We start from the raw sequence: 23,462 nt of genomic DNA, 5'->3' as shown, positions 1-23,462 counted from the left end.
AGTAAGGGAGGCCAAAGTAGGAGTGTGGTCTGGCAGCAGGACTGCTATAAAGGAATGAAACACTTAGAAGACACCTGTCTCTAAGAAAGCCAGCGGGGCTCTCTACAGGAGAGCAGGCAGAGCCCAGAGCCAGAGCACTGAGCAATGATGGTCCCAAGGCTTTTGCTGTGGCATGAAAAGAACAACCATGCACTGTAGGGCATGCAGATGAGGCCTGGCATGGTAGAGTGAACAAACACCAGCAGTCCTGCTGCCAGACCACACTCCTACTTTGGCCTCCCTGCCCGGGCAGCTCACCCTGTCAGCTACCACCAAAGCAAATGTCAAGACAAAGAGGGGGAGAAAGTAGAAGAGGAAAATAATGTCCTTAGCCGTTGTAAGGGAATTATCAAGGCAGCCCCAAGAATACCTTTGATGCGGGGGGTGGTAGGGAGAGTTTAGAAGCCCAGAATACATGAGCTGGCCTCTTGTTCTAGAGAGCAAGCAGAAGAAAAGGCAGAAAAAGGCCTGAGCCAGATTTCCAGGAGTGACCCAGTACAGTCAACAAGTGCCTTTGGGATCGGGGGCTAGAAATTGATGCATACATTAAAGACAGAGAAACAGTACAGTATTTTAGTAATGATATTTAGGGATAAGAACATCAACAACTCTCATTTACTGAGCATCTGCTGTATGTCAAGCATGGAGCTATGTCCCTTACATAGATTATCTTAATAGTCACAACAACCACGTGGAGCAGTTATCATCATACTCATTTTCCAGGTAAGAAAACTGAGGCTAGGAGCAGTCCAATTGACCAGTCCAAGGTCATGTAGTTAGTAAATGGTAAAGGTAGACTTCAAACTTATGCTGCTTGCCTCCTCAGGGACCCAGCATCTTTCATAAGCACTTACTTGGGAGAATCAGTGGCCTCCTGCTCTGATGTCCTCCAAAGCCCACCAATGCCATAATAGCAAGGGGGTTGAGCCTGCTCAGGTTGAGATCCCAAGTGGCCCCTTATTGGAGGCAGGAAATCACTTGAATGAACAGCAAAGGACTCTTGCTCTGCTGGGAGGCTTTGTGAACCCTGCCTTGAGGCCTCCAGGTGGTCAAGGCTCAGGGGTTGCGCCTGCTCCAGGACCTCCTCAGAACTGAGGGCACAGGAACCAGTGGTTTCTGAACTGAAATACTGGGGTGGCAGCTCCTCTTCTTCCTCCTCTCCTTCTTCCTCTTCCTCCTCCTCCTCCTCTTCCTCTTCCTGTTCTTCCTCTTGTTGCTGCTGCTGCTGCTGCTGCTGTTGCTGCTGTTGCTGTTGCTTCTGCTGCTGGGCTGCACGGAAAAGCCTATACTTCTCCCAGTTGGGAGGAGGAGGGCGAGGAGGAGGAAAGGCCTTCTTTCTGGCTCCCAGAGGATCCTGCTGGGTCTCATCACCTTTGGTAAAGAGCTCCCTCCTATGTTGCCCCCAGGCCCGGGTGCTTTGGGGCTCCAAGCTGATGTGACTCTCTGAGAAGGCACGGCTGCGCAGTGGGCGGGGCATGGAGGCAAGGGAGCTCTCCTCTTCATAAACTGAAGTTTCCTCTGCTTTCTTCAAGGCATGTTTAAAGTCTCCAAGGAGGTCAAGAGAAGAAATTGCTCGGTAGTTTGACAAGTCCAGTGCTGGGTTCTCAAAGCAAGGATGGAAGGGGGTTGCCCATGGAAAACTAGCCTTGGAATGAGCCATTTCCCTGTAAGACAGCAGACAAAAATTGAGTAAAACAAGCAAATTGCATATGGGCTCATATTTTGGATGACATCATTTCTATAAAATTCAAAACTGCCACAATATAATGTAACATTTGTAGTAAATATAATAATAGTAATAATAATACAGTAATAATGATAGCTAACACTTACTGATCACATGCTAAATACCACGCATAGTTTTAAGTGGTTTCCATGTTTTAACTTATTTAATCCTCACCATGACCCTAGAAGGTGGCTGTTATTATTGCCCTGATTTTATAGTTGGGGAAACTGAGGCATAGGCAGGTTAAGTAACTTGCCTGGGGTCATAAGGCCAGTAAGTGATAGAGCAGGACTTGAACAGTTTAGCTCTGTATATACACATACCTCTCCAGTCTGTTTATATACTCAGATTGGATATGCTGTGTTCTGGAGCTTTCAAGTCTACTTACCCTGCCTCATCTGTTGTTTCTGTTTGTTCTGTTTTTCATTATGAAAAATTTCAAATATTTGGCAAAGTACAGAGATAAACATAATAAATACCCATGTTCTCACTTACCACCCAGCCTCAGTACATTCGAATACTTTGCTATATATGTTTTATGAATTTTTCTGAAGAAATAATACCCCTTGTGTCACTCCTGACTTCCATTCCCCTCTTACCTTTCTAGTTATAATTTGTATCATGATTAGATACATACTTTCTGTCTGTGTTCTTATACTTGCAACCAAAAACACCAAACAGGCCATTTATAACTATCTGTTATTTTGGATTTAAAATATCTCCTTCTAATGCAATTCCAATTAGAATTCTCAATAGGAAATGTTTAACTATAGAAGTTTTTGAAAATTAACTTGTGAAAAAAGCAGGATATAATACATTTTTAAATTATTTTTTTCCTTTTTAATTTTTATATGTTAAAGATGTGGGGTACAATTCAGGATCAAGTATTAAAATGTTCATTATGCAGGTACCCTTGTTGATGAGGTATACCTCCCTTCCCCAGGCAGATTCCCATTACTGCCAATCCCACTTCCCTGCCACCCTCCTGGCAGTTTCTCACTAAGGATATAATATTAAAGAATATTCTGCTACAGAAGAAATGAGGATAGTGGGTAACCAAGGAGTTTAGCATATTGTAAAATAATTGTAATTAAAACAGTGCATTATTGATTAACAGAATAGAAAGTCCAGAAGCAAATCAGACTATCTATAAAAAATATCATATATATACTTTTTCAAACAATGAGATAAAGAAAGATTATTTAATGAATCCTGAAGTCACTGTAGGCAGATCAGTGCTTTTTGAAGCTGCACCATACATTACATACCAAAATAAATTATAGCTCAAGAGTTACAATTATGTGTATGTGTGTGTAATTTTAATATATATGTATATATTATATGTGTATTTGTATGTACATATGTGCATATATATTTATTTTTAAACTATCAAAAACTTTTAAAAGACTATCACTTGTGAGGTAAAATAAGACTCTCATCTCATTTTGGTATGTAATATATGGTGCAGCTTCAAAACGCACTACAGTGACTTCAGGATTTACTAAATAATCTTTCCTTTATCTCCTCGTTTGGAAAATTATATATATTATAAGCTTTAGAATATCTCCAAGGAAAAAAGTGCAGGTTTTTTTGAATATGTATAAAAAGTTCGAGCTTCTGTATAATCATTAGTGATTAAAGTTAAAAGACACCTCTTTAGCCTCAGAGTACAAAGAGTTAAGCCCTCTTAGCCATAAGATCTGGTTTCCTGCTGTAGCCTGTGAGCAATCAGCATCATGCTAAGTCCTGCCCAGTGACAGGAAATTCCAGGGGTTCAATTAAATCATCAAGCAGAATATCCATTCACTAGTCGTGATGAAGACTAGGAATATTTCTTTAAGAAATAATAATACACGTAATGGTAGCCAAGCTCAGATAGAATGGAAAGCAAAATGTCCTTCATTCCCCTCATCTCTAGCCCTCATTCTAGCTAGCTCATTACTCACATGGATCAGAAATTCATATTCAGACATACCCACTGCCTCCTCATTTGGGCCTTAGCATCTCTAGATCTTTAAGATTATAACAACCTCTTGTGTGCAAACTGTTCCACCTGGCATATTCCGTCATTAAAAAAACAAACAAAAACAAAGACAAAAAGGGATGGTTGAGTGGAAAGTAAAAGAGTGACATATGCAGAAAAGGCTTTCCTGACTGTCTTACCTAAAATAGAGACAACTTATTCTTAATTATCCTTATTCTACTTTGTTTTTTCTTGGAGCACCCATCCCCACCTGATACTATATCACATACCTATGTTTGGTTGTTTATTTTGTGCTCCACTCTAACTAACATGTAAGCTCCATAAGGGAAAGGTTCTCATCTGTCTCATTCATCTGGGCCTCTAATGCCTGGCACACAGTAGGTATTCAGCAAGTATTTGTTTAATAAATGACTTAATGTCAAAATTTTAAAAAAGAATCATGATATTCATATTATTAAAAAGTTGACCTAAAGGCAAAAAGCAACAAACAAGACAAGGAAGGGCACCATAATGTAAACAACCCAAACACATGATGATTTAACTACCCTGAACTTTTATGCACCAAAAGTAAAATATATAGGAAACACAAAGGCAGAAAAAAACAGAAGCAAACATGAGACTGTTTTGGTTGATAGCGGATCATGCCAGTCAAAAATTAAGATAATGGAAAAATCTAAACTTCTTCACACACTAAAAACAGGCAGTACTTCTTAATTCAAGGACTCATTGAGTGTTTTTTTAAATTGGCTATATACTGAGGCAGAAAGTGGAGGTAGTACAGACCACATTCTCTAATCACGATACAGTAACACTGAAAATTAATAACAAAAATGAAAATAAAAAATCTCTAGCATATAGAAAATAAACAGGGAAAAATTCTTCTACTTTAGCAAAGAGAAAATCTAGTCTGAAATAGAATACCTGGAAAATAATAACAATGGAAATGTCAGAAGCTAGAGGATATGGGTGACTAAAGAAGTCAATGAAAAATTTGTAAACTTAAATACTTATAGTAATACATAAGAACAAATTAAAAAGTTCATCATTCAACATAAAAGGTGCTAAAAAAACCCACAAAATAAGCGTAAAACAAAGCAGAAATATAATAAAACTAATGGCAGAAGTCAATATAGTAGAAAACAAATGATAGAACTAATAAAGCCAAAAGCCAATTCTTCAAAAGAACTTATAAAACAATAAAACAGACAAATCACTTGCTAATCTAATTAAAAAGCACCCAAATACACAAAATTACAAATGGAGAAATAACTACAGTTACAGAGTAAATGAAAAGAGTAAAAGAATACTTTGCTTTATTCTATAAAAACAAATTTGAAAACTTAGAATGATTTTCTATGAAAACAAAAATTACCAAAACTGATTGCAGAAGAATGAGAATATCTAAACCCGCCAGTTGCCATTTAAAAATTGATAAGTTTAACCAAAAACAGCACAATCACATAGTCTTGTGTTATTTCTACCAAACTTTAAAAAATGGATAAAACAATGTTGTTTACACTGTCTCGATTCTGGAATCTAAAGAATAGAGAGAGAAGAAAAGAGTCCTGCATAATATCAATATCGAAACCCAACAACCAGAACATGCATAAAAGAAAATTAAAGACAAATCTCATCTAAGAATACTGATGCAAAATCTTCAATAAAATATTAGCCAAGAGAATCCGGGAGGATGTTAAAAATATAACACACCATGAACAAGTAGGATTCATTCTAGAAATGTAAGGATTAGAAAATTAACCAATATAATTAACAGGACTAATAAATCAAAGGATAAAAATCATATAAGAATCTCTTTAGTGCTAAAATATATTTGATAAAAGTTCAACTCTTTTACAGGTTTTAAAAAACTAACAGAAAAAGATTCTATTTCATAATGCCATCATTGTCATCACTCATTTTTTAAAAGCCAAAAGACAACATTGTGCTTAATGGCAAAACATTAGAAGCAGTCTCATTAAACTCAAGAACAAGGCAAAGGTGTCACTTTCTCTACTAGTATTTATATTGTTCTGAAAGCAATAGCATAATTTGACAAGATGTAAACATTGGAAGAGAGGGATATCGCCTCATTATGTATAGATGATATGAAACAATTTGAAAACTAATACCAACAGTAAGAAAATTTGGTAGGGTGTCAGGATATAAAATTAATATATAGAAATCATGTTAATTAATATAATTAACTAATTATATTAATTGACATTATTAATTCGCATAAAATGCCAACCAGGTGCAGTGGCTCATGCCTGCAATCCCAGCACTTGGGAAGGCCAAGGCAGGAGGATCACTTGGGACCAGGTGTTCAAGACCAACCTGGGCAACATAGTGAGACCTCGTCTTTACAAAAAATAATTTAAAAAATTAGGTGGGCATGGTGGCACACCATGTACTCTCAGCTCGGAAGGCTGAGGTGGGAGAATGACTTGCGCCCAGGAGTTCAAGGCTGCAGTGAGCTTTGATCACACCACTGTACTCTAGCCTGGGTGACAGAGCGAAACCCTGTCTTACAAAACAACAAACAAACAAACAAACAAGATAAAGTGCAGGATTCAGAGGAAAATACTTTAAAACATAAGGAACATAAAACAAGATGTACATAAATGAAAAGATATACACTTTCCTGGTGAGGATGACTCAACATTGTTAAGATGTCAACTCTACCTAAATTAATCTATAAACTTAATGCAAACTCAATAAAATTGTCAACAGATTGCACCTTAAATCATTATTCTAAATTTCTTTCTTTTTTTTTTTAATCAATATTTTTTATTTTAAAATTGTGGGGTACAGTTAAGGGTTAGGTATACAAATATGCATCGTTCAGGCACCCTTGTTGATAAGGGGGGTCTCCCCATCCCCAGACAGATATTGGCTACTGTTAATCCCACCTCCCATCCCCTCCCTTCCCCCCATAGTTTCCCACCACTGTCAATCCTTTTCTTTTTTTTTTCATTAATCAGTATTTTTTATTATGGTTTTGTGGGGTTATTCTAAATTTCATACGAAAAAATAAAGTTGTGAGAATTGTTAGGAACAGTATAAACAAAGTGGAATACTGACTGAAGATTAGGCCTACCGATTACTTAAGTTTTAAAGTTATAGTAAATAAGGCAGTCTCACAAATAGAAAGTAGATCCATGGAATAAAACAGAATACTAGAATACAGAAGTAAACCCAAATATATATGGTAAGTTAGCTTGTGATAATGGAAACATTTCAAATAGTATGGGAAGATGGATTACTCAATACATAGTTTTGGAACAACTGGATAGCCATTGGAACAAAAATAAAGCTGAATCCTCATATCATTTTTATTTTTATTTTTATTTTTTTTTGAGTTGGAGTCTCACTCTGTCACCCAGGATGGAGGGCAGTGGCACACTTCCTGGCCACCACAGCCTCAGCCTGCTGGGCTCCAGCAATCCTTCCGCCTCAGCCTTCCAAGTAGCCGGAACTACAGGCGTGCCCTACCACGCCTGGCTAATTTTTGACTTATTGTAGAGATGAGGTCTCACCAAGTTGCCCAAGGCGGGTCTCAAACCCGTGGACTCAGGCAATCCACTCACCTCGGCTTCCCAAAGTGCTGGGATTACAGGCTGAGCCACCGAGCCCGGCCCTCATATCATTTTTTACAACAAAATAAAGTTTAGATGTATCAAGACTCAAATGTTAAAAAAAAAAAAAAAAGGTACTAGAAGACTATATTGGAAAACATGGCAGGATAATTTTTTCTAACTATGACACCAAATAAAGAAGTAATAGGGGAAAGTTGATAACTTTGTCTTCCTAAAAATTAAAAATTTATGTCTGGAAAAAATACTATAAAGTCAAAAGGTGAAGATATACTTGGAAAAATATTTGTAATATATACAATTAAGAGTAAATACCCTAAATATGTAAAGTGAACTTACCAATCAATAAAAGGGACCAATAAATCAATAGGAAAAAAGTTATAGTTCACAGAAAAATATAGATGACTTATCAACACATTAAAAGGTTTTCAACTTCACTTAAAATTAAATAAATGCAAATCCAAATAATAATGAAACTTTTTAAAATAAAAAAATAAAGAATTTGAGGGTATAAGGGAACAGGTGCTCTCCTGCACTGATGGTGGGAATAGAAATTAGTGTAACCCTTATAAAGGGCAATTTGGAAGGAAAAGAAGGTAAAAAGTGCATATCCTTTGACCCAGCCATTAAATTTCTAGGCATTTATCCTACAGACATATTCCAACATGAACACAGAGATATCTATAAGGATATTCACTGTAGATTCATGTGTAATCGCAAAAGACTGAAAATAATTTAAATGTTTTTCAATAGGAACTAGCTAAATAAAATAGGAAATATTTAAATATGGAATACTATGTAGCTGTTAGAAGCAATGCAGTAGTTCTATATGTAATGTAGAACAATCATTAGAATAAAAAAGTAAGATGTAGAAAAAATGTGAGTAATAAGTTCTCATTTTTGTAAAAAAAAAAGAGTATATACATGCACAAACATGTTGGTTTTCTGGAAGGATATACAAGAAACTGCTAATAATATTCTCTGAAGAGTTGGCTGATGGTTTGGGGTGGAATTCTTTTATAGTGTGTGTGTGCGTGCAATGTGCACGCACACACACGCACTAGATGCATTAATTGCTTTTTTCAATTAAAAATTAGTAACGCAAAGATAACAGAAAATAAAGCATAAATCTGGTTATGTTATATATTTTCCTTCTTGAAGCCTATATTATTCATAAAATACAGACCCCTTACTATGATTTATGACAGTCTTTAAGGTTCTGCCATTCCCACACCTTCTATACTTCTTTTGCCTTACATACTCTGTTTTCTGCAAATCATTCTCTTTCCCCTCTTTATCTCACTGATCCTTCAGATTTCCACTTATATATTACTTCCCCGAAGAAGTCTTCCCTGATGCCCCCAAAATATGGGGTGGGTACCCAGACTCTTCCTAACAGCACCCATTATTTTTCCTAGCACAGTACTGCTCAGTTGTCTGCCCCTTCCACACGACCATCTTGAGTGCCAACGCCATGTCAAGGATCCAGTTCGATGCCCGGCACATAGTAGGTTCTCAGTAGATATTTCTCAATGTGGAGTAAAGGCAGGTTTGTGTGCCTATGGTGAAGGAAACATTTAGACCTTCCTTACTCGATCCTTGCTACCCAGGTTGCCAGGCAAGGAGAATAAATGTATGGCAGGTAAAGCAGTCAGCAGCTGACCGGCTGCTCCAGAATCTGATTGGGGTTTGTGAGGGGAGGGGAGGATTGGGATTTATCTTGAGACTGTGCTTGCATGGCAAGTATACTGTTTTTTACCTAAATTGCATACTTCTTTGGGGTGGTGCAAGCTAATGAAATTATTTGTTTTGCTCAACCTTATCAAGCCTCCTAACTCTATTTCTGGGCTGATGTAACCCTATGGTGTTTCAAATGAGCTGCATGGAGCTTCTTAGGTTTGATCAAAGCTGCTGCCTTGTCAACGCTTTCCTTAGCCACGCATCTCAAAAAACCAGGTGCTTGCCTCATGTAAGTGCTTCCACAAAATACCACTTCCTATTTCAACACTGTGCCTGGGTCAATGTCCTTCAGTCTTGCCCAGCTATTTTTCAGCATTTTGTTCTCAAATGCTAGGGATTGATGGGTTATCAATAATGTCCTTGGGATCTTTGTGGTTCCCTTTTTCTTCCTACAGGAGGTCTGGGTTTGTGGAAAAATGAGATTATCTTTTACTCTGTTGGGCTCCATTCTTCCATCCTTCTTCCTCAAACAGGATCCCCATCACCCACTTTTCTATTCTTTTTTTTCTTTGCCTGGTCATTCATTTTTTAGTCCAGGGAAGTGGTCTTCACAGACCCTCATTTTACTTATTTTTTTCTCACTATTTCTTGTATTTAAAACATAAGTATTAGGAAATTAGTACATATAAGAAATTTATGAGTAAACTACTAGCATATATTGAGGATACATGCTGAAAACATTCTTTCTGAGAAGGGTGCATGATCCAGTTTTTATTAGAAACCACTGGTCTGGGACAGCAGTTCATAATCAAAGTGGTTCCTAATTAGAATTACCTGGGACGTTGTTTAAAATGCAAATTCATGAGCTTTGCCCCTACAAATTGGGATTTCATACCTCTGTGGTGGGCTCCAAGAATCTGCACTTTAAACAATTTGCCCAAGGGATACTGACACAAGTGCTTCTGGAACCATATAATGGGAATACGATTCCAGAGTTATTTGTTACAGTTAGATTGGTCTCCAAACTATACGTCCTGTCCCCCACCCCTCACCACGCACACACATTCCTACCTCCTGTCCCTGCCACTTTCCCCCTTCCTGACCTTCATCATCAATATAGAGCTTATGAAATACAGCAATATCTCTAAAGGCCCCAGTTGGGCCAATGTTTTGCAGTTGTGGTGAGAAGAACCATCATAGTAATCAAATTTACCATTCTTTCTTTTTCTCTAGCTACAGCACAAGAAAGTCAATAGAACAAAGCACAAAGAACACGGTGTCAGAAAGACTTGGGTCTGAATTCCAGTAAAATTTTAAAATCTGGCTCCATAGCTCAAAAGCTGCATAACCTTGAGCAAGGAGCTGTATTTAACTTATGTCAATTTCAGTAAATTACATATCTTATAAAGCAATCATGAGGATTGACTAAGACCTAGAAATGATGCAGGGTACAAGGAAAGGTGCCTATTAAATGGCAGTACTATCTTTATTGTTAGAGTGAAGTACCTTATTCAGAGCCACTATATATGGTTGTGCAAATTGTGCAGTGTACAGCCTTCACAGTTGTATGCTTCAGCCATGCTCCTTGTTCTCATTAAAGGAGTTGAACTGTGCTGCTTCCTGGTTAATGTTCAACCCTGCTCAATAGCCAAGAAACCAGGAGACTTCAGGTCCTAGCTCAGTCACATGGCTTCCTAGTCAGGAGGCTCTAGCTTACAAAGGATTTTTAACCCTGAACCCACTACTACTGTTTCTTTTTTCTGACTAAATGTTGGGCTCTATGTTAAGCACTTTCATATATTGTATGTGTTTCAATTAATCTTCAAAGCAACCTGTTAAAGTAGGTACCATTATTACCAGTTTGCAGATGAGGAACCCGAGACTGAGGATAAATCATCTTCCTAGCTAGTAAGAAGCAGCAATGTCCAGACTTGCCTTGTCTGGCTCTGAGAGACAATCCCACTGAAGAAAGGACTCCTGGGATGGAGCAAAGGGTACTTGAACCATATTCATCTCCATGAAGACTTTAGCTCCTCAATGAAGAAAGAGGAGGAAGCATGAAAGCTAACTATGAGAAAGGGCTTTGTTGACACCAGCAAGGATACTACATCTCAAAAACAAAAGCAAACTGCCTGCCAAGATCTGGGCTGTTCTCTTCCTGTTGGCACAGGTTACCTTTTCTTCTGATGAATAGATTTTCTCCTTTTGTTAAAATATTTTTTGGCCTAATAGTAATTGAAAATAAAAACCAATATTTTCAGAGACTGTAAAATCTCCTCCTGCCTCTGCCTCGACCCTTTTGAAGTTTCCTTGTTTGGAAATTTTATTTTTAAACTCACCACAATAACTTGGCATTCCAGGATCTCAGTAGCAACAGTGCACAGGTCCAGCCCCTATCGCCTTTCCCTTCCCTCAGCAGCCAAAAGATAAGACGGCTCCAAGAGAAACAGCCACTCCCAGGTTATTGCTGAAGGAGATATTTGCAAGATCCAGGAAGTGAGACACAAGGAGGTTACACAGGGAGGAGAGAAGGACCCAGAGAGCTTCTTGCTGCCACCCCTTTTTGCTCCTGGGTTCACAGAACTTTAAGTAGGGAACAATTAACCTGGCAACAACAAATTCAAGTGTCAGGACTTGCCCAGAGCTTTCTTTAGTCCCCAGGAGGCTGATGCAAAATATTCTTTGAAGCTCCATCTCTCCAGTGCCCACAATCTCTATTTGTTATCAAGGTATACATATACATATGCAGTCACCCTGGTAGAGAGAAAATGTGCTGCTTTGTGAAGAATGGCACTGAAATGCAAGCTATCTGCAAACTACTGCTGGTGATAGAAATGAAGAGAAATGGAAAGGTCTTAAGAAAGTGATGGTTCTGAGGCAGATGACAAAAAATGTTTATTAGTGTGGGGGTGTGTGTGTTACTACGTTGAAATGGCATGTCTGTGTGGAGAGTACTATGTTGAAATGGTGGTGACAAATTTGAAGATTCATGGAGGTCTGGTGATGTACCCCCTCAGAAATGTCAAAGTTCTCATGGATTTTGGTAATCAGAAGTGCTGGTTGATAGAGAATTCTAGCAAACCAAATTTTAGCTAGCAGTGAGATTAAGCATGTCTGGTAAGCAACACTATCTGTCATTGGTATGGGGATTTTTTTCCAAAGCTCTTGATCTTGATTTAGGCCTAAATCAAACCAACATGGGCTGCCTCTTCTTCAGATTTTCATTATTATAAATTCTAACAACTTGACATATACCCAAAGAATACCATGTACATTTAAGTTCAGCTATATGTAAATTTTACCAGATTCCTTCCTGAATTTTCTTTGTGTATGGCTACTATCAGATTGTGTATGACTACTGTCAACATGTAGTTTAGGATTTATCTTCTTTATTGGTTAATAATACAAATACCCATTTCTGTGCAAGACTTCATATTTGTATAGCTGTCACTGTTAGTGGATATCCTGTTTTATTCCATCGCGATGATATATTAGACTAGTAAACTTTTCCCATGATTATAAATAGCACTACTATGAACACCTTTAAATAAATTATTTTTTCCCTTTTAGGTTATTTTCTTGGGGTTATGCTGGGTCAAAGAATATGAACATTTTTGTGATTCCTGTCACATATTTCTAGATTGCCCTCTAGGAAGACTAAACCAATTTATACTGTTCCTGGAAACACATACTGTTTCCTTATGCCTTGCCAAGATAGTGTTTTATAATTTCTATTTATCAGTTCTGTTAACTGTTGATAGTTTAATAAGCAGGTTGTGATACTTTGAAGTTGCTTTTATTTGTCGTGCTTTAATTGATAGAGAGGTTGTACTTTTCCATGCTTATGATTTGACTACCTTTATTTCCTCATGTGTAAATTGCCTGTTCATTTTCCTTGCCCATTTATGAAGCTAAATCTGAAAGCTGACCTTCTCTATCTGTATTCATCCTTTATATCTTTTGCACAGGTCACTATTATCAGTGATGCTGATCCCAGACATTTTCCTTATTCTGTTGCTTAAATTTTTATTACATTTTGTTGTATGAAGGTTTTTTCCCCAACTTTTATATATTTAAACCCATCCATCTTGTCTCTGATGATATCCTTCATCCAACAGACAGAATTTTATCTTCCATCCACAGTTGGAATAAATATGCTATTCTACTGGTCCACTTTCTAGACAATATGTGCTATGGATCTAAGTTAATTATTCTCCATATTGATATCTAAAATTCCCAACATTTATTCAAGAAAGTGATTGCTTTCCTCAGTTCAGGCTTGCTTTCAGTGTGTTCTATATTTTTAAAATAATTTGAGTCTGTTTCTAGAAGCTCTTTTAAAAATGTCACTGTTCGACTTTCTTTAAACCCTACTTTCATATGGTTTTGATAATTGTCCCTTTATGATAGGCTTTAAAATCTGACAGGGTACCTCTACCATCGTTAACTTTTTAGATAAATATATTGTTTGGTATTCTTGCCAACATATTCTTTTAGATAAATTTCACTATAAATTTGACAAGTTCTACAAAGTATTCCACAGTGACTCTAATTGGAGTACATTACACCTATATATTAAATTGGGAGAATTGTAATCATTCCCATATTTAGTCTTCCCAAATTAAAGCAGAGTATAGTTATGCATTTATTCATGTCTTCATTTCTCCTATTAGAGTTTCATAATTTTCCTTGAGTAAGTTTTGTGTGCATACTGTTGAACTAAAACCCAAGTATTTAAATTCACCATTTTACACTTGTGACAAATTTCTCTGTGTCTCTGAAGGTTGTGTTCTTCTTAGGTGGTAAAGGCTTCCTGAAAAGTGTACTCTTCCTAATGAAATCAGATTCACTTCTGAATTACTCATTTTCTTTCACTTGATCAGTAAATAGGAAATACTGTATATACTGGATATTTCACACTCTGCTTATGATGTACCATGATAAAGCAAAGAAAGAGAACCCTAGATTGGGAGTTTAAAAACCTAGGTATAAGCTGGGCTCGGTGGCTCAGCCTGTAATCCTGCGCCTTTGGGAGACTGAGGTGAGTGGATTGCCTGAGCCCGCGGGTTCGAGACCCGCCTGGGCAGCGAGACCTCATCTCTACAATAAATCAAAAAATCAGCCGGGTGTGGTAGCGCATGCCTGTAATTCCAGCTACTTGGAAGGCTGAGGTTGAAGGATCACCAGAGCCCAGCAGGTCGAGGCTGCGGTGGCTGGGAGCGGCCACTGCACTCCAGTCTGGGCGACAGAGTGAGACTCCAACTAGTTTGGTCACATACTTGCTATATAATCCTGGTAGTAATGGACTTTGGGGTCAGATGCCCATTTGACCTTGGGAAAGTGACTAATCTCTTTGTGAGTCAATTTCCTCATCTCAAAACTGGGTCAATAAATAGCAACTATCTCATGGGGCCAAATAAATATTATAGAAATATCTATCATAATAAGTAAAATGGTTCATGTGAAATGCTTGTAATAGTGTCTGACACACAATAAATACTCAATAAATTTTAGCTATTATATCTATTGTTGTTGTTAACAGTATAATAATACCTTTCCTGAGTCTTTGCTTCCTCATCAATAAAATGGGAAAAATAGAGCTGGGTGTAGTGGCTCATGCATATAATCCCAGTAATTTGGGGGGCTGAGGCAGGATAATTGCTTGAGCTCAGGAGTTCAAGACCAGCCTGAGCAACATAGCAAGACTTGATTTCTACAAAAAAATTAAAAAAGATAGCTGGGTATGATGGCACACGCCTGTAGTCCTAGTTACGCAGGAGTATTGCTTGAACCTAGTAGTTGGAGGCTGCATGAACTGTGATTGTACCTTTGCACTCCAGCCTGGGTGACAGAGTGAGACGCTGACTAAAAATATATAATAGAATAGGAAAAAATAAGGCTTAACCCCACAGTGTTATCATGAGGATTAACTGTGGTCACATATATTAAAACAATCTACGTATTCTAAAGTTCTAAGCAAAGTGAATAAATGGAAAGGATCACAGCAGGCAATCATAGGTACAGAAAACCAAGAGCAATAATCCAGAAAATAATTTCTTTTAGATTTTAAATACAGCGCACTAATTTAACGTTTTCTCCAGCAGATCTACTCACCATTTTCCCCTTCCTGCCAATATTAAAACGAGTTTGTATTATTTCCATGAAAACCAAATAATAGTAGAGGGAGACAACCAAGAGTGTAATTACCTAGAATTATCAATCCATTGCAGGCTTCCAGGCAAAGAGAGTGGCTCAAAAATATACATTTGATTTTTCCACCTACACTCATCATTCCAGTTGTGACAGAAATGACATAGTAAATGTTAAAATGTGTGTGCCATGGTGAGAAAAGGTGTGAGAGGAAACTCTACCAGGATTTCTCACAAATGTCATCTCTTCCTCGGACCTGTCCTAGTCCTTCTCATCTTCTCTGAGATCTCAAACTGTGATCTGCCTCTTCCATCTTCAGTATTGATACTCCTTCCCTTTCTATTGATATCTCTTTTCTGTCTTTAAACTTAATTCAGTTTCTTGGATCCTGACAGAAACTTCACTTAAGCTGGTGGTTCTCAAACTTAACTTGCATCAGAATCACCTGGAGGGCTTGTTAAAACACAGATTGCTGGGCCACATCTCCATTTTCCGATTCAGTAGAACTGAGTGGAGCTCAAGAATATGCATTTCTAACAAGTTCTCAAGTGATATACAGGTTGCTGGGCCTGGGACCACATTTTGAGAACCGCTAAATTAAATCCAATTGTCTCCTCTCCCATTTCTCACTTTCCTTTCCCTAGTCAACTTCTTTCTAAACATCAAAAAAAAAAAAAAATACTTAAATGTGTTTTTTAAACATTCTTCTTTTAAAATATTTTAAAGTTACACAGTAACACATGATCATTGTATCAAAATTAGTGAAAAGAAATTGGAACCCTCCTCCATTGCTGGCAGGAATGTAAAATGATATTGCTGTTGTGGAAAACAGTTTGGCAGTTCCTCAAAGTTACCATATGGCCCAGGAACTCCACTCCTAGGTATATACTCAAAAGAACTGAAAACATATATCTGCACAGAAACTTGTACATGAATGTTCACAGCAGTGATATTCACAGTAGCTAAGAAGTAGAAACAATTCAAATGTCCATTAATAGATGGCTGGATAAACAAAATGTGATGCATCTATACAATGGAATATTATTTGGCAATAAAAAGGAATGAAGTACTGATACATGATGAACTGCTAAAACATCATTCTAAGTGAAAGAAACCAGACACAAAATCCCACATATTGTATGATTAAATTCATAGAGTGTATAGAAAAGGTAAATTTATAAAGACAGAAAGTAGATTAGTGGTTACTTGAGGTTGAGGGTGGGAATGGAGAGTGACTCCAAATGGGTATGAACAACTTTTTTTAGAGTGATAGAAACATTCTAAAACTGGATCGTGATGATTATTGCATGTCATTGTAAGTGTACTTAAAACAAGTGAATTTATGATGTGTAAAGCTGCTTGCATTTCTCTATGCACCTCCCTTACAGACCATCATGCCATCTACTTTCTATGCTTACCATTTTACTGAATTTGCTTTCTGAAGATCATTTGTGATTCCAAACTGCCAAGGTCATTAACAGTCATCTCTTTATCTTCCATGAGGGTACAATGGCAAATTTTTCCTTCTACTACTTCAGCTGTTTAACCCTTCAGTTTCCTTAGCTGTTCTTCCTCATCCTATCCTCTGGCTGGGTGTTTAACAAGCCTCCTCCAAAGGATCCATCTGTATCCTTCACTAACTTCAAATACAACATATCCCAGTTCAGATGCCTTATCTTCTCCACCAAACCAGCTCCCCTTCTCAACTGCCCCATACATGTCAATAACTTTCTCCAAGTCACCAGGGTTCAAGGTTATTTTTTATTTATCTCCTTTTATCTCCTCAAGTTTTAGTCACCAAGTTTTCTCTACTTCACCCTCAAAAGATGTCATGTATTTGTGAGCAAATAATCTGAACACGCAATTCACATGAGAGAAGCAATGCAGATGTTAAATAAACACAGAAAAATGTTCAAACTAGAATGATCAAAGGAAGCAAATTAAAATTCTAATAGGTCCCATTTAAACCCATTGCATTGGAAAAAGAAAATTTTCTCTGGTGACAACATTTCAGGAAACTGGTACCCTCTTGGAGAAAGCAGTTTAGTGAAACCTATATAGAACTATTAAAATATTCATATTCTTTGAACTCGTAATCTCAACTCCAAATAATTGCTTCTAATGAGACAATTCAAAATGAGAAAAAAGCTATAGCTACTCAAAATGTTTCTGCAGCATTACTTTATAATGTCAAGAAATTTGGAAACAACCTAATTATCCAACAATTTGGAAATGATTAAGCAAATTAGAGCACATTAAGCAGGTGAAATATTATACAGGCACTAAAAATTATGACTATTAAGAAAGCCTGCATAGCAACATGAAAAAAATTGTTTACCAAGTAATGCTTAGAGAGGAAAACAAAGCAGAACACACAAAATCCCATCTACATAGTTATTATTATCATGTCAAAAAATCTCTATATCTATAGATAAAGCTGACAGGGAAATGAAAATAATCAGGGTGTTAAGGTGGTAGAAATAAGACTACTTCTTCTTCTGCTTTTAATTTCCTGTAATGTTTTCACAATAAAAAAAACTCCCCCCCCCAAAAAAATCCCACACATTTATCTATTCTTTCTGCTCCATTTATATTACACCTCCGCCTCCCCAATCTAGGGCCACACTCTTTCATGCTTGGAACACTGTCCCTAACTGGTCTCTCTTCAAATAATCTCGGCTGCAAATGTTGCCAGGTTGCATAAAGTGCTACATTTATCATGTCACTTACTGGATCAGAAACCTTTCATTACTCCCATGTTTGTGGTCCTATCTAGTTCTCAAGGCCTACCTAGCCTGGCCCAGTGCATCACTATTCACCTTTCTTCTCTATTATTGCTGCTCTACTGCTGCTGCTGTTCCTTTTCTTTCTCATTACAGCTAACATTTAATGAGAGTTTACACTGTCAGACTTTTCTCTAAATACCTTACATACATTAACTTATTTAGTCCTCACAATAAACATTTGAAGTAGTTACTCTTACCCTCCTACCCCATTTTACAAATAAGGAAACAGAGATGGTGAGGAGAGAGGAGAAGGGGGAAGAGGAGGGGGAAGGGAGGGAGGGAAGGAGAGGGAAGCTTGCCATGGCCACATAGCTAGTGAATAGAAGAACCCAACTTTGAACTCAGGCAGAACTGACTTCAAGGCCAGAACCCCCAGCAGGGGTTATTCCTCCAACACACTCTGCTTAGTCTCCTCTCTGGGCCTTTCCTCCTGTAGCTCCCAACCTTCAGGGGTTTTTTTAAACCCTCCAGTGAACTTAAATAGGGCATGATAATACTGATCATGTATTGGCCCCTTACCATGTACCAGACACTCCTTTTTTAAATCCTGTATTTGGCAGGGCTTCGTATTCCATCAACTTGTGTGAGGTGGTAAAAACTGGGTTTAAATCCTGGCTTGTCCCTTTATTAGCTGTGAGACCTTGAGTAAATTACTTAGCCACTCTGAACTTCTGATTCTTTATCTGAGCTAGTGGTTCTCAAAGTATGATCCCAGAACCAGCTGCATCAGTATCACCCAGGAAGCTTGTTAGAAATGCAGATTTGAGCTCCACTCCACACCTACCGACTCACTCCCTCTGGGGCAGAGTCCAACTATCTATCTGTGGTTTAACAAGCCCTCCAGGTGTTTCTATTGCACACTCAAGTTTGAGAACCATTGCTCTAGTTATAATCATACCCACCTGACAGAGTTGTTAAGAAGATAAAGCATAGCATAATACATGTAACTCAGCTTGTGGCTCGTAGGTTATTTTGCAAGTGGTAATTTATTATTTTTGCTATTTAACTTTGTGTAGGTTAGTCTTTCCTTCTCAAGCCGTAGGCAGGCACTATGTTTCCTGCTGTTCTTTTGCTGGTGTTTTCCACTTTGCCCACCAAGCAAAAGGCAGGACCTATACCAGAGGTAGTTATTGATAATTGTCTCCCAGTACCCTCCCCAGCTTGTTTTGTACTACTTAGCTTTTCTATTCCAAGTATTTGCCTAAGAAACAAGTTAACTTAATCCGTCTTTTGTGACCTTCATGACACAGACCCCATCAACATGGTCACAGTCACGTGACTAGCCCACCCACCTGCCTGCTGACCATAACCTGACTTCAGTACCTGTGCTCTGTGTCCCCTTTGTGATGACGTGGAACAGACCACCACCCAGTCATCTCAACGACCTGCCCCATCAAAGGGAAGGCTTAAAAGCATTCAACCTCAAGCAGTCATTCGCCATTGCTTTGTTAAACTCTGGTCTGGTTATGTGGCTCTTTGAGCTATGGTCGCCATTGTTTTCCTAGCTTTGGCCCCCTCCCTTACCTTGGGGAGGTGAATCTTCTCTCTCTCCAATTTACTTTCTAAATAAACTATATTTTCCAATCTAACTTCTGTGCAATTCTTTGTATCTTTTGTGGGGCACTGAGTCGCAGACACCCCTGTCTAGTCTGAACTAACATTTTGGAGGCCCTGCTGGGATTCTGACCTAACACTAGGTTTTCAATACAGTCCTTTTACTTCACTGACTAATTGGTAAAGAACTACTTTGCAGCCGGGCTCGGTGGCTCAGCCTGTAATCCCGCGCCTTTGGGAGGCTGAGGTGAGTGGATTGCCTGAGCCTGTGGGCAGCGAGACGTCATCTCTACAATAAATCAAAAAATCAGCCGGGCGTGGTAGCGCATGCCTGTAATTCCGGCTACTTGGAAGGCTGAGGGGGAAGGATCGCCGGAGCCCAGCAGGTCGAGGCTGCGGTGGCCGGGAGCGGCCACTGCACTCCAGTCTAGGCGACTGAGTGAGACTCCAACTCAAAAAAAAAAAAAAAAAAAAAAAAAGAACTACTTTGCGGGAGCACTGTAGTGTAGTATAGTATCTCTGAAGCTAGACTGCCTGAATCTATTCAACTTAATAGTTATAGGAGTTTTGGCAAATTAATTTATCTGTATGTGTCATAGTTTCTTCTCTCTGTCAAACAGAGAGACTTAAAGTACTTACCCCCTAAGGTCATACTGATAAATACATACCCATAAACGACTTTTGAATGGTGTCTAGAACAGAGCACTGTGCTCAAGAATGTTAGCTAGCATTATTACTTTTGTGCCATTTAATGATGGAGGAGACTCCATTTCTTTATTTGGCAAGCAAATGACAAATACCTTTTGAGCAACTTCTCTGCATCAGGCACTGTCTGATCAAGGTATGGTCTATGATCAAGGTATGGTCTTCTCTCTCTAAGGTCTCAGTCTAATAGAGGAAACTTGTTAGACCATATTCCAAAATGTCCTAGAAATTAGTTTGGTTTGTAACCAGCTGTATGGGGGAGCTGAATTACATCTATGGCATCAAGCCATTGGTATGGACACCAGATCAGTTTCCTCAAAGGAAACTAAGCAAACCAAAGACCTTAGCAATTTCTATAGGAGTCCCAGAGGCACCAACTCACCCCAACTCCCTGAGTGGTCACTTACCTCCCTGACTGACTGGTCTTCCTGTTTCCTGTTATTGGTTTCCATTTGTCCCCAGGAAATTCCTGCAAAGCAAAATTCTGATAAGTTTAGGGAGCTCTGAGCAGCCAGGTATCTAGATGACCTCAAAAATGTGAAGAGGTTGGGAGTTTGTCTCTGGTCAGCCCCCAAGCTTGTTCCTTCTACTCTCCTACGCAGACTTGAGAAATGTAAACCTGGAGGGCTGCCTTTCTGTCAGAAGGCCTGCTAGGCTGCTGCGGGCATGCAGAGATTAAGAGAGCACTCAGGGACCTGGGACACAGCAGTCTAGAAACACTGTGTTTCCCTCTTTCTCCACTCCCCTCCCAAACCACGTTAAAAACCAGTTTAGCACGTTTGCTGTTTGCTCTGGCTCTTGCCTGCATCAAAGAACGGAGGTCTTTTTGTTTGTTCTACTGGGTGAACCTGCTCATTCTTCCTACCTCTTCCAACAGAAAAAGCATCTTCTTGGACACCCTAGCCCTTGAGGGGGCTTTGAGGGTACAAGCTCCTGCTGTAGCAACCCTCTCCCTGGGCGAGGCAGAGGGAGAGCAGGCATGCCAGCACACCCCTGACGACAGTGGCTCTTCCTTCTCTGCTTGTAACTGCTGGCAGGGGCTGAGGTGGGCTCATCTGGGGCACATACATGCTGGGTGCCATGGTCCCCACATTACATTTCCCAGGTTCTCTCGTGGTCATCTTTTCCTTAAGGGCTATGCCCAAGCAGCTTTTTTCCTTCTAAGCCAAGCCATATGTGTCATTTGTAAAAAAAAAAAAAATCCCTGCCTTCCAATTCTAGCCCCAAATTGGATGCAAATTAGTCTTTCAGATTCTCCCTGATTTTGTATCCCGCACTCTGTACCTAGGGACTAAGAGCTTAGCCCAATGGGAATGTACACAGTTCTTTCTAAAGCTCACTGACCTTCCAAATTCCCTCTTTCTCCAATGCTATTATTATTAGTCCCATTGAAAGTTTTATTACTTTTGCTTCAGTGGGCCTCCCTTTGGGGGTAAGACACCTGGTGAAGTAAAATAAACACAGGTTTTTGGTATCAGTCATACAGGCTAAGACACTTATTAGCCATGTTATTTGAGGGAAGTCATATCACCTCCCTGAATCTCAGTTTCCTATCTGACAAATAAGGATCATGCTATCTAGCTTGCTGGGTTACTGATAGTGAGGATAAAGTGAGATGTGCAGAGAGAACACCTAGCACAGTATTGGGCACATAGGAGGCTCTGGATGTTAGTAGCCATGGAAAAGTTGAGGCTCATTTCCTGGCTCTGACTTCTAGAGGATCAGAGCTGTCCCTGCCTATATCTGGCATGTCAGAGCAGCTCTAACTACTTGTACTTCATGCTCTGCCTCAATGCCCTTGTGAGATGTTCCTGCCTGTAAAGATATCATTACTCGTTCAACCACAGTGAGAGTCAGGATTTCCTGTCCATGCCCTGTCTAGCCCTGTGGACATGCTCAGTAAATAGCAGTGGCCAAACCAAACAAAATCCTGTACTAACTCCCAACCACCTTTCCAGTTCCCAGTATCAACTTACTTTATTTCCTGCACCACTTAGATTCCTGTACATTGCCTGCGCCCTTTGAACCAAAGAGGCAGTTATCCCCACGACTTGTTGCAGACAGAGCTTGTGGTGGAAATTTGCTGCCCTGGTAGAAGTGATACTGCCAGAAGGCATCCTGCTACACTAGAGAGGACCTGAGCCTTGTGATCAGTTTATAGAGAGACAGTGAACACAATCAGGAGTTTGGCCTACGAAGCTATGCAGCATGAATTCGAATCCCACACAGGTCCTTTACTTGTGGCCTCAGGCAGGATGCCCAACTTCTCTTTAACTCAGTTTCCCCAATTATATGATAGTGTAATCATGATAATAAGAGATTGCTTGAGGAATCAATGAGTTGATGCATGTGAGCACCTAGAATAGTGCCTAGTGCCCAGTAGACACTCAAATTCCAGTTATTGTCATGTTGCTGTAATACTGGCTCTGCTACTTGCTAGATTTGCGACCTCTCTGAATGTCAGCTTCCTCAGCTGTAAAATGGGGGATCCTTTTATAATTTACCTCAAATAATCTGACAATGTATACAAAACTAACTGGCATGAAGTATGAAGAACGTAAGTGCATGCTGATTTCAATTCTCCTAACACAACAGGAGCCCATTAGCTCACCCACCTTAGCCAGGGGCATCAGGAGCAGGACCTCAGCTCTACCCGAGACAGTCATCCCCACAACTACCTTGGTCATTGGAACTGGAACATCTTAACCTATGCTGCAAGTTTTTCCCATATTTTGTGGAGGGGTGGGAGGGAGCGTTCAGGTGGCAAGGCTTGAAATGGGCATGCAGTAGCTCCTAGACAGTCATTCACATGTCTGGAAGTTTAGTGTCTCAGCAGACCTGCTTAGTTAGTCTAACAGGCATTAGGAACCCAACGTGTCCCTCCCTCGGAATATAAAAGGACAGGCATGGTGTAGGCACAGGTTCATCTGCATTCCTGCTGCCAGTTGCTGCACCCTGCAAATTGTACCTCTGGCTGGGCTTGGTGGCTCCGCCTGTAATCCCAGCGCTTTGGGAGGCCGAGGCGAGTGGATTGCCTGAGCCTGCGGGTTCGAGACCTGCCTGGGCAATTTAACGAGGCCTCTCTCTACAATACATCAAAAATTAGCTGGCGTGGTAGCGCACGCCAGTAGTTTTAGCTACTTGGAAGGCTGAGGCGGAAGGATCGCCGGAGCCCAGCAGGTCGAGGCTGCGGGGGCCGGGAGTGGCCAGTGCACTCTAGTCTGGGCGACAGAGTGAGACTCAAA

At 39.4% G+C, this 23,462-nt stretch overlaps 1 protein-coding gene across 1 annotated transcript in view; it reads right to left on the bottom strand.

Annotated features, from left to right (window-relative positions):
• Positions 1 to 23,462, bottom strand: part of SHROOM4 (shroom family member 4) — a 261,232-nt gene that overhangs the window by 10,349 nt on the left and 227,421 nt on the right. Inside the window, exons 5-6 of the mRNA XM_008054957.2 lie at positions 20,625 to 20,686; positions 894 to 1,703 (exon numbers count right to left, since the gene is read on the bottom strand). Coding sequence (XP_008053148.1) covers positions 894 to 1,703; positions 20,625 to 20,686 — 872 coding nt within the window. The remainder of the gene's footprint in view (positions 1 to 893; positions 1,704 to 20,624; positions 20,687 to 23,462) is intronic.

This window comes from Carlito syrichta, unplaced genomic scaffold (genome assembly GCF_000164805.1).
Source record: "Carlito syrichta isolate Samal-C Ts95f unplaced genomic scaffold, Tarsius_syrichta-2.0.1 Scaffold301624, whole genome shotgun sequence".
NCBI lineage: Eukaryota > Metazoa > Chordata > Mammalia > Primates > Tarsiidae > Carlito > Carlito syrichta.
The sequence above is the reverse complement of the archived record's forward strand: the minus strand, read 5'-3'. Positions and strand labels throughout refer to the sequence as shown.